Here is a 12,689-nt window from a genome sequence, read left to right on the forward strand (position 1 = left end):
CATAGCTGAGATTACAGGCATACACCATGTTGCCCAGTGCAGATTTAAGTCTTATTAAACTATGTGTATGAAGGTGGGGTGTAACCCAGTGGTAGAGCACCTGCCTAGTGTGCATGATGGCAAAGATTCAATCTCTAGTATCCTTCCCTAAAAAGATAGTGAACTTTGGGGCTGGGGATTTAGCTCAGCAGCATAAGCACCTGCCTTGCAAGCAGGCAGTCATGAGTTCGATCCCCAGTACCAATAAAAAGGAAAAAGACCAAAAAAAAAAAAAAAAAAAAGATAGTGAACTTCACAAGGAATGTCTTTAGTGCAAGGTAGATATTTCCAAAATGTAATTTCTCTCATCCTACACTGTATGATTTAAAAACTATTCTGTATATTAATATGCTTGGAAGGATATGACTGTTGAAAAAAGCCAGATTGTTTTATGCTTGCAGATGAAAGAAGAGATTTTCCTTAGCCTTTACCATCACCATACTAGCAAGACTGTATCAGGAATTCTCAGCAAAACATCAAGATTAGGCTGACTTCAAGCCTTCTCTCAATACACAACAATCAGGAGACGCTGTATAGTTTGTAAAGTGTTTCTCCTTCTGCAGTCTTATTTGATGGTGGCCATGTGATGAAGTCAGGAGAGGCCTCGTGCTTTAAATACGACTTTTGAGTAGCAGCCAGGGACCCAGACTAGGATCTCATACATACTTTGTGAGTTATCCAAAGATACATTTTGAAATTCACATTGGTTTTTGCCTACTGATTAGTACATTTCAGAGTGACTGCCTGTCATAGTCAGGTAACCAGTTAACTACTATTAGCCCATTTAATAAGGGCTTGCCTTATATTGCTTTCTTTCTATCAGCTCATACAGTTCTTGTAGCAATCCTGTATTATTCCTATTAACAAATGACGAAACTTGTATTTAGAGAATTTAACTAACCTGTCCAGGTAAACCAGTGAGTACTCAGAGATGCAACCCTGATTTAAACAAGCGCTCAGATATAATTAGATAGCTATATCCTTATAATTAGAAATAACCCTGGAGGGGCTGGAGATTTAGCTCAGCGGCATAAGTGCCTGCCTTGTAAGCAGGCAGTCGTGAGTTCGATCCCCGGTACCGGTAAAAACGAAAAAGGCAAAAAAAAAAAAAAAAAAAAAAAAAAAAAAAAAAAAAGAAATAACCCTGGTGCATTCACAGCAAAGCATAAAGTGTTTTAAATTCTAAATAGTTCCCTTCATTTTACCCAAAAGTGACTGTGTTTTACTAGGTGTTTGGGAGTTGGTTTTCTTTTCACAACAGTCTTGCAGAAATATAACTCAAAAAGTATTCAGTATATTTAACATTAGATAGGAAATAGGTCTCAAGTATTTTAAATATCAGATATTTCAGTACTATAACAGTATTGACAATCTAAAAAAAGACAATGAATTTGTCATTACACTAATTGTGAATAATTTTGGTCATTAAAGTTTTCAAGTAATATTGTATTTTCAGATATGAGAAGCAACCTGCCTTGTATAGATAAAACATACATGTTTTGTTGGTGGTGGTGGTAGTTTTAATTCAAAATTAAATAGTTAAGCATTCATATCTTTAAGAAAAATAAAACAAAATGAAGGGCCAGGCTATTGTAAAATTTACCTTTTAAGCCTGTATCATTTTAATACACTGAATTTTATTTTTTTTACCTCGTTTAACTGAATATAAAATTATTATGGCAGCATAACTATACAAAGTCCAAAAGGTTGCCTTCAGAAAATTTGGAGCTTTTACTAAAAACACTACTATGTATTTTCTCTTCATTTTTCTGGTTGCAAATAACTCCCTGATGAGTGACCTTGGCTCCATTGTCTTGAATCTGTGTAATCTCAGCTGCAGAAGCCTGGAAATACATTGTTTTCCTGAAGCTTTGACTTTCTCATCTGAGTTGTGATTATTAACCTATCTACCTACTTACCACTCCTATTTGTTGGTTTTATGACAGAAACAAAATTCCCAAAATTGTCAAAATAATACTATAAGATTTACATTAAAATGTTTTCTTTTACATTATGGCTTTCATTTGAAGTTGTACAGTGAGAACATTCTCAGGAAAGTATTAGATGTAGAGTTTTGAGGTATATTTTTTGTAGTGGTATTGCTACAACAGTTTTGGTCAAAGCTTAAAACAGTTTTATAATTGTTTATGCGACAATTACATTAAATAGTTTATCAAAAAATAAATAAGTGGAGGGGCTGGGGATTTAGCTCAGCGGCATAAGCGCCTGCCTTGCAAGCAGGCAGTCGTGAGTTCGATCCCTGGTACCGAAAAAAACGAAAAAGACCAAAACAAAACAAAACAAAAATAATAAGTGGAAGGTAGAAAAGAAGGCAGGCACCCAAAAGTATTCCTATGTCAGGCTCCACACAGAATTTAGTTGGCAGTACTATAAAGTACCAATGCTTTTCTCAGATGCTATAATATAATTGAAAATATTACATTAAAGCTATGCCTTTGATCATCATAAGCTGTAAGTCCCCATATATTCTGTTATGGGGCATTTTAATCCAAAATAACTAATACTTTGAATAATATTTTACATGACAATAGTATTAATGAGTGATGTATTTTTTTAAGAATTAAAGACTTTCTTACTATATCAGCTTTAAGAAAAAAAATCTTCATGATATTTTTATATGGATGTGCTTGACAATTGAGTTCCATGTGTGATTTCTGTGAAACTGCTCTTTCTGGTTCCTATTTGTGTGCTTTAATATAAAATTGTTCTATTTTCCTCTTCTTAAACCTTAAGTGTGTGAGGTAACGCGAATGTTTCTTTTAAAAGACTTTGGAAAGTTGAAATTTGCCAGATGTTCCAGCTAACCTAGAAGTGTGCTCTCTCTGCGTACCAGGACTGGGTGAAATTCTTTCCTGTTACTTTGACAGAACAACGTTTGGTTTTGGTTCATTTTGGTGTTGTGCTGCTACTCTGATCAGAGCTTGTCTTTTGTTTGGTATTTAAATTATATTACGACATCCAGAATATCTGGCAAAGAAAATGATATTTTGATGACATTTTTCACAGGGCTCAACTGGAATGAATTATTACATTTTAACCACAGCTCTAATAAACAGCTTCTTTATTTCCCCTAGAAGGATACAATATTTCTTTGTCCAAGAAGTTGCCTGAGTATATGTATTGTTGAAGTGCTAAAAAGCTGCTTTTCTCTAAACTTCAGCTGAGAGACAATGGCATATGCTAAGCATATACTACTGTATTTTACCATGACTCGAGTGTTTTATTATAAAGGTGAATTTAGATTTAAATTTTGAAGCAAACATTTTTATCTTAAATGAAGAAATTTTCTACAGGGTCTTCTTTTCTTGTACAACTCAGTCATTCTTTGTAACGTCCACCGGTCCACCAAATGATCTGCTTTTAGTTATATACATCAAGTCCTTACTATAATCTTTGTCATCCTTCCCCCACCTACAGTTGGGCTGGCATAAAATAGTTTTGTTTCCTAGGCCCACAAACAGTCCACATTATTAAGTAGGAAGGTTTATTGATCTATGTTTCTAGAGTAGTTTGGGGTATGTTTGTTTCCCCAAAAAGAAAAGAACATATATTTATTTATTTATTTATTTGTACTAGGAATTGAGCTTATTTTTAAATATATATATAGATCTTTGGGTTCTGGTGACATACATTAATAATCACAAATAAATTCAGCTTTTGAAAAGAAATAAAATGAAGTATTCTCCTAAAACATTTCTGAGTTTGTCATTGTTACTATGCTCTATCACTTGCTGTTGATAAATTTTTAAAAGGAGGCGGGACATAGTACAGAGCCAACTTCCTGATGGAGCCTTGGGGGAAGGTCATGTTTTGCTCTGACCTAGGCACCATTCTTGAATGTTATTATTGTGGGGAGAGGGTTCCCCCAGGCCACCACCCTTCCTTTCCTTGCCTTTGCTTTTAAGTGTAACTGACTTTCTAGTTCTTTTTTTCTAGAACCAAGACTGCCTGGCTTTGGATTATGACTTTATGATGAGTTCTGACACCCACAGGCTAGTTTCTGTCTCCCCTTCATTTGACCACTTAGGTTTATTAGTCACGGCTAGCCCCATTCTGATATTCGAATGATGCATCCATATAGAAATTGCCAGCTTAGAATATTAAGCAACTAGGATGCTATTTCAGCATAAAAGTGAACTGTGGCTTTTTTACAACCTAAATACATTGCACATTCCCTTTTTATTTCTGTGGAATCTTTATGACTATTGTTTTAGGCTTAGCTATAGATAACTACAAGGCAAATACTGTTGGATGTCAAGTAGAATCTTTATTTCAGACCAGTATTTGTGCCAGTATATGTTCCACTCAACTATGTGCTTTATTTTGAGCATTAAAGAAAATGGTTGTTTTCCAACACCTGCTTACCAACTGGGCCTGTATTTTCTTTAGAAATGTTTAATAAACACTGTAGCTTTATCATCCCAAGGCAGTTTCCAAGTGCTGTTAATTAAGCACCAAAATGGTTCTTGTAGGTTTGTGAAACAGATCTACTCTTCTCTCTGTAATGGCATCTTAACTTGAAATCCAGGAAGCAGTGGTGTATGGTGTCCATATCCATGATTTCCTGAGCTGGAGAAAAAGTGTGGAAAGCATCTGGGGAAAAGGAGGCTCTTTACCAGCTTGTTTCCTGTAAGTTCAATTGGAAGACCTTGTCTGTGCAAATAGATTTCAAAATAGAGCCTGCCCTTTGACTGTCTCCATAATTACATGGCTCGCTCTGTATTTTATTTGGCAGCCAGAGCAGTTAACCCCTGGAAGGAAGGGGCTGATGGCATGCCCAGCTTGGTTTCTCAGACATGTCCATGGGAATGAATAAACCACTGTTTGGAGAAGCCCACAGCTAAAAATACAGTAGAATAGTCTTTAATGGAACTGAAACTCTTTGGAAAAAGATTTAATAATGTTTACAATGATTGGTTAAAAAGCTTAACTTTGTCATTAGTGTGTTGATTGTTGAACAGTATTAATTGTTTTTAAAAAATTGGACATGAGGGGAGTTCCTTGTTGCTTTGATGTAATCAGCATCTGTCAACAGAATGAATTTGCTTTTGTTTAGTTTCAAGAAGCCTCGTCCTTCAGCTTCACCCAATCTGTATCTGCTTCAGCCTGGGGCATTCCCTTGTTGTGTGTTTTATTTTTTATTTTTTACTTTTTTCCTCCAACAAATGTGCAGGTTATTTCTTGTGAAATGTGAGCTTGTCTTCTGCTTTATGGTTGCCTTGAAATGGGAAGGAACATTACTCACTTAATTTTGAAATATTGTACATTTTAGTACTGGGTTAGAAAAATCAGTAAAAGAATTATATGGAGTGATGCAGACTATTTAATTTTTCTTTTGCAACATTTGCCCAAGTTGTGAAATCTTTGAAGCAGACAGCATTGCAGATCAAGAAATTTACAGCATAGATGCATTTCTAGCGTTCTCTTGGACTTGAAGCAGGAAGCTGTCTATCAGAGATAGCTACTCTGGGTAACTGGTTAGAGTTCATGAAGTGTGATCTTTCCATGGTTCCCAATCAGCACTTTGAAAATGTATTCCTAGCGACAGTCCATTAGGCACCTACTGCAGACAGCAGCATTTCTAAACAGTTAAAAAATATATCAGATGGGCATTACAAAGTAAAGTTACTCTGAGGGGAGATTAATATATTATTTAAGCAAATCATTTGGTTTAAAATTAAAATTGTCAGTGAATGTAAGAACCATATTTAAAAATGAATTAACAAAACGTTTTCTCTTTTGGTAATCATAAATCATTTAAAGCTGGCAAGCATTCCTCCCTTCAGCCAAAATAATTGCCTCCATTTGTAAAATCAATTAGATGTTAATATGCTATAAATAATAGTTTTGTTACTAGACTTTGGCATTTGCTGATCATTATGAAAAAATATATCCACTAAGACATTTTATAGGGTGTCTTTTAAATTTCATATTATCTCTCATTGACATTGTTAGCTAATGTAAAGTAGCACCAAGCTACTTTATTGTGTTGTTTTCTACCCAGATATTTGATCCCTTTGAAATGTAACATAACTGAGGATTGATGGCCCTCTGCAGGGTGAAAGTGCTTCCCTGGAAACATACAATGAAAAATATAGGTGTTGGTAGCCCACTCTTGAGTACAAATGTACTTTGTTCAGTTTTACAACTGCTTAAAATAATAACCATTTTAAATGTTTCTTTGGAAGTCCATTCAGACCTCTCCCTTAAAAATACTTGTTGACCAAAAGAAAACTCACATTTTCTAGGGTAAAATCAGCTTAATTAAGGGTCATTAGTAAAGGTGCACATAAAAACCCAGGGCTCAGTGGGTGAAATGGAAGCATTTCATTATGTGGTATAGAATGCAGGAGCAGATAACAATTAAAATGGACCCCGAGTAAGAGGCCAATACGTATAGGGCATGTTGTGTGCAGCAACATTAGTTATTTAAAACGTACTCCTCCCTCCAGCAGACTTGAATTCTGCAGTCCCACCTTTCACACTTAATTCGTGAAGGGAAATAAAAGGCAGCTTTTAGAAATTGGTGTTATTACCAAATATGAAAATATTTAAAACCATAACCTAGATTTACATTCCAAATACAAATTTAAAATACGAGAAATGTGTGGCAGGATCCGGAGGACATACAGCAATTTCAAGAGACATTTAGGCCTCACAGTGTGCTCCTCCATGGAGCGAAAGAAGCAGTCGCCTATAATTTTCAGTGCTCAGCTCAAACTAGGCTCTGATAGAATTTTGTAACACTGAAAATAATTCTTATTATTACCTTTGATGACAGTAGATATTCTAGTATTCATAACAAATAACGTATAGATTTGCTGCCTGCAAAAACCCTATATAGAGTTCTTGTTAGGTAACAACAGTAACAACACTACTCTGTGATCATTGCTTTCAAGGCCAAATTAGTACCAAGCAACCCCTTGCTGCTCTGGGCTCCCCTGCTACCCTGAGATTTCTGCTGATTTCCCACTGGCATCTCCTGAACTTCAGATTAGTTCACTTTCCACTTGCAGTAATTAGTACATACCTGCATCTTGTTTCCCCAAATAGCTTTACAAAAAGAGGGTGTATGTCTATCCTCTGAAATGACAATGCAGACCTACCTCTGAGGATGGTCATCAAGCATCAAATGAATGATACCACCAACGGTAGTAGCAAGTTAAAAGTTAGATACGACAACAACTCTGCTTTTACAAAGCACAAAAAGGTATAAAAAAACTCAACAGACCTTTCGTACAGTGCTCTGTCTCTGTATTAGGCATCCTTTGTATGACTCTGAATGTAGTATGGGCTGGAATTTTAATTTTGTTTACTCTGCATTTGAGAATTTTAGTCACTAATCATTAATTATAATGTGATAAACAAGACTGAGGGTCCCCAATTTCCTCCCCATGCTAATTGGAGAGCCGTTCTCTTCTGAAAGTACAGTGACTTCGGCCCATTTCTTCATTTAACCTGTGAAAACACTAGATTTTTTTTAGGTATGTAATGAGTAGTTAGTGAAATAAACATGCCGTTGTATCTTATTATCCTGTTACCTTGTGACAACATAGTGTCTTATCAGATTGAAATAAAAAAGATTTCATGTCAAATACAAAAGTATCTTATGAAAGTGGAATCGCTAAGAACCCTGTAGAATCATAACAGTCTGCAGACTGGCTGTGGTCAATCTGTTTCTGATATTTAGAATTTTGCTATGCAGTTATGTGTGAATGCGTGTGTGTGTGTGTGTGTGTGTGTGTGTGTGTGTGTATTTAACTTTATTTCATTGTACTTTTTTGGTATTGATCCCATCATTTGGCAGGACAAGTACATTGACAATACTGTTTGTCCAAAAAGTGAATGTCTAAAAACCTCATCCACTTATCCCAATAGAGAACTGATGAGTTCATAACTTCAAGTTTAAGTACATAGAAAAGATTCTCCCTATCACGATTGTGTACTTGAACTTGATAATACTGATAAAGATAGTTTCTCTTTCATGTAATCTGCCACACTGAAAAAAATCTTCGTAAGTTCATGCTCTACTACCACAGAGGCCCCTAATTAGATCATCTAAGAAGTTTCATGGGAAAGGTCTGGGGCTGTAGCTCAATGATAAGAGTATTTGCCTTACATATGTGAGATCCCTGGATTTAATTCTAGGTACTGCCAAAAAACCTTTATACACAGCATCTTTATTCTAAATCTTCATTGGCCACATGGTATATTTTTTATGATTCAAAAAAATTGTTTTTTGATTCCTCAAAATTTAATCCCTGAAACAGTGCAAGACCCAGGCAACCCACTGTTGGGAGGTAGTTTTGACTGACAGAGACCAACCTAGATTTGGACTTGGAACACATGAGCCTGAAGCCTGGTTATTGATTACTGGAGATGTGAGTCTTAGTTCCTCATTCATAAAATAGTGCTGTTAATAGGTGCCTGTCCACCTGATAGAGTTAGTAAGAGGCAGTGTACAGAGCTCAGTATGGTAGCATGTCCCTGTGATCTCAGCACTCATGAGGCTGAGGCAGGAGGACTGCCTGAGTTTGAGGCCAGTCTGGGCTCCTTAGTAAGAACCTATCTTAATAAAATAAAATACAAGGCATCAAACTTTTAATCAAAATAAGTATTCATGAAATGTGATCCACAACTACTATTTCATTAGTATTATCATTATTAATAGTAGTAATATATACTTTCCTTAGAAGAGACATTATGAGCATGTGTCTTGTATGTGATCCTGCCTACAGATGAAATTAGAGAGCCTGAGTCATAGTTTGATTCTACAAGTGCCCCCATTTTTCATTTCATTTCCACAGACTACTCAACTACGTGTAACTTCTGCCTGCACCTTGCTGAGGCATGCGTTTGGTCAGCGAAAGCAGCTTGGCTTAAAGAGAGGATGGATTAGGTCAACCCATTACCGATGTGGAAGAATAATGAGTCACATAGTACCAGTAGTTTTATGATGCCTTTTGCATGTCCTGTGTGTTCCATGTGTGGAAGCTCAGCTTTTTCTTGCTCTGAGAAGCAGTGTACTCTGTAGAGGCGACTTCATCTCATTCCCACTGCTGCGGCGCTCGCTGCTCTTCCTGAGTGCCTTCAGCTGTGAATCTGACGCTAGCCGGGCTTTCTCTCCTGTTTTTCTCTCTTGAAGGAACTGTTGTTTGTGGGATATCTGCTAAATGCAAAGCACTTTCACCTCCTTTATTTCACTTAGTTCTCACCTGACATTCAAAAGGGGAAACTTGTTCAGGGCCACAGAAATAACAAGTGGTAGAACTGAGACACGAGTCCAGGCTTTTGCTTTCCAAATACCTGTTTTGTCTTGGACACTACTGCAACCCTCATCCATCAGTTGACAGACATAGGGCTGATGGTGTCATTATTAGGAAAATACACTTCTCATGCTTCAGGGAATATGTACCTGCCTCTATCAAGCAACTAAAAAGTTGCTAAAAGCCTTATGTGGGAGTTTGCATCTACTCCAGAGTTATCGGGGAAGTTGAAGCAGAAGGTTTGCTTGAGCCCAGGAGTTGAAGACCAACCTGGGCAACACAGTAAGATTCTGTCTCCAAAACAAACAAACAAAGCTTTTTAAAAAGAAAATTTTAAATTTAAAAGGGGCTGAGGATGAAGCTTAATGTGAAAGCACTGAGTTCAATCCCTACTACCACAAAAATAAATAAATATATAAATTATATTTCCAGACTTTTATCTGTAATATGAAATTGCTTAAAGTAGTACCAAAGTCCAATGGGGCTGGGGATGTAGTTCAGCGGTAGAACACTTGACCAGTAAGGCTCTGGGTTCAATCCCAGATTGAAAATAAAGAGGAAAAAAAGTACCTAGAACCCCGCTGTGAGTTTGATACAACAGTTTTACATTCACCCTTCCAGGGGAACAGAGTTAAGTGAAACTTCTGACACTGAATCCGTGGCCCTTGGACTTTCATCAGTGTCTTTTTCTCTTCCCAGTGGGAGAGGGTCCTAGTTTGGGGCTGTTACTCACCACAGTTCCTGTTTCCAGGAGGTTTCACAACCAGAAAGTTACCTTGGGCCAGTAGCTCGTAGGCCTGATGTGCCTGAGAATTACCCTGCTGCTGTTACAGCACGTGTCAGTGTCACCGGCCTCATCCCCAGAGTTTGAGTCAGTAGGTGGAGGAGGGGCCTTGGATTGGCACCTTTGTGCCCTGTGACACTGACTCTGCTGGTCTGGGAACCTCCTGACACGCAGCAGGCGCCTTCCTAGGGCAGAAGTTAGTGAGCTCCTGCTAAGATACCTGCAGTCCATGTTTTGGGCTTTGTGGACCATATCTCTGTCACCACTGGACTCTTGCCACTGCAGCTCAGAATCTGCTGTGCAAAGTCAGCAGCAAATGAAGGGAGCTGGATGTACCAAGATTTGAAACTCATAAAAGTCTTTGTGTTACAAAATATTGTTTCTCTTGCTTTTGTTTTGTTCTAACCATTTGTAAATCTCAATAACCATTTTTAAGTCTCGGGCTGTTTAAAAAATAAAAATGATTTGACCTTTGGGCCATGGTTTGCCAACCAGTACTGTACTATTGTGACCTGTTGGAGATTTTTTTAAACTGTCATTTTCATGGTAACAGTAATTCAAGAAGTTTAAAAGGCCTAACAGTGTAGAAGAAAATGCAGTGAAGCCAGGCATGGTGGTGCACATGTAATCCCAGCACTCAGGAGGCTGAGACAGGAGGATTGCTAGGACTTCAAGGCCAGGCTGAGCTACTTAGTGAGTTCAAATCCTCCTCCTCCAAAAAAGAAAAAAAATACAATGAATCAAAAATACTTCCTCCACCCCAATCACATACTCCAGCAATAACCATTATGCATGAATGTTAATTTCCAGGAATTTTTTAGGCACATACAAACTTATATATAAATATACAAATTCTTTTTACATTAACAAGCTTCTTACACATACTGTTTAGCACTTGCTTTTTTTTCTTAACAATATCTTACCACATCTTTTATCAATACAAAGATGAGTTAGTTTTTTTTCTTTGTTATGGCCCCAGAGTTTTCTGTTATGTAGTTATATTAAAGTGTACTTAACAAGTTCCCTGGTGCTGTTTCTCATTTGGACATTGTTCCCATTTTTTCTACCCAAACAGTGCTTCAGTAAGGGTGTGTCTTTGTATGTCCACAACTGCATAATATTAATGGGATACAGTCCAAAGAGATAAGTTACTGTACTTAAAAATATGTACAGTTAAAATTTGACAGGTTTTTCTACATTTCTGCTGTAGATGCTTTAAGACCCTGTGTTTGGTTTCTTTCAAAGTTATGCCTATATTTTTGCTATTTGGTCTTTATCTAGCTTGAACATTCATTGCAGTGAATTTTAATATAATGCCTTAACACACAGTAGTGATCCTATGAAGGCAAGAATACAGCTGACAGTTTATCCATGATTCCTGAAAGGAAAATGGTTTTAAAGAATATAAAGCCATCAAAATAGTACCTTACATTCTGAGATTATCCTGGACATTGTTGTACAAAGTATCACATCAGCAATTGTTCTTTTTATAGACTGAGTGCTTAGCAGATGTTTCTATATGTTTGTTTCCCATTAGAGTAGAGCTTTCCATTGTCAGACATTTATGTAAACATAGCATTAGCTAATATGCTGTGCTACTATTATACTAGAACCCAGAATACTACCGTTTTCCTTTCTGTTTGGGGCTTTTCTTTTATGACTCAATAAAGTATTAGAATAATGATTTAATAGTGCAACACCTTCAAGCACAATACTGTATCAGTTTTTTTTCTTTTTTTTTTCAATTTAAAATACATCTATTTCTGTTCATAGGCTATCATAGCATTTTCTCTTCACCATTCAGTCATATCTACTTACACAAGGAGTCCAGCAGTCAACAAAGAAGAAATTTCTTTTTCTGGAGACAAAGAGATACTTCACACAGTATAGTTTTGCCAGCTGCAGTTTCTTCAGCGCGTCCTGTCCCGAAGGTATTGTATTGCCTGTTATCTGCTACTTTTTCCAACCAAGATAAAGGCTGACTGCAGAAGTGGTAAATGTTTTTGTACCTTTGATTTCTGAGCCATTCAAGTCATAATTTTAGAACTTGATTTGGGATTTGAAATGGTAGTATAAGAAGTTTTAATATGCTGCAGTTCTAGAACATTAATTTTCAAAAGTAAAGCTCTGAGTATACAACTGCTTAGCTTATTTAAAATTTAAATTTTTGCCATGGAATTTCCCACACTGTTTCTATTTAATTTTTTATTTACTTTTTATATTTTCGGGTTTTTTTGAGACATGGTCTCACTATGCAGTTCAAGCTGGCGTTGAGCTCACTTTGTAACCCAGGATGGTCTTGAATTTGCAGTGATCCTCATGCCTCAGCCTCTTGAGTGTGAGGATTACAGGTATGCACCACCATGCCCAGCCTCTACACTTAATTTCTGTCATGAAAATAAAACTTCATATGTATACTTTCCTGTTTTGGGGGGGAAATGACTAAATCGGGATTATTCAAGGGAAATTTTTTGAAACTAACATAGTAGATGTTTTTATTAAGCCTGTACTTAATACTTTCCATGTTACTAATGCTGCTGTGTTTGAGTAGTTCTCTGGAGTAAATTAAATATAACATC

At 36.7% G+C, this 12,689-nt stretch overlaps 1 protein-coding gene across 8 annotated transcripts in view; it reads left to right on the forward strand.

The window, feature by feature from the left end:
• Positions 1–12,689, forward strand: part of Metap1d (methionyl aminopeptidase type 1D, mitochondrial) — a 91,745-nt gene that overhangs the window by 60,956 nt on the left and 18,100 nt on the right. For 6 of the 8 annotated variants that reach the window (XM_003478537.5, XM_063259283.1, XM_063259280.1 and 3 more), the window contains one exon: positions 11,884–12,041. The exons of the other annotated variants lie outside the window; for them this stretch is intronic. In XM_003478537.5, the coding sequence (XP_003478585.2) occupies positions 11,884–12,041 (158 nt within the window). The remainder of the gene's footprint in view (positions 1–11,883; positions 12,042–12,689) is intronic. 8 annotated transcript variants of the gene reach the window in all.

This window comes from Cavia porcellus, unplaced genomic scaffold (assembly GCF_034190915.1).
Source record: "Cavia porcellus strain 051 isolate PalLab524CR breed Dunkin Hartley unplaced genomic scaffold, mCavPor4.1 scaffold_12, whole genome shotgun sequence".
In the NCBI taxonomy this organism is placed as follows: Eukaryota; Metazoa; Chordata; class Mammalia; order Rodentia; family Caviidae; genus Cavia; species Cavia porcellus.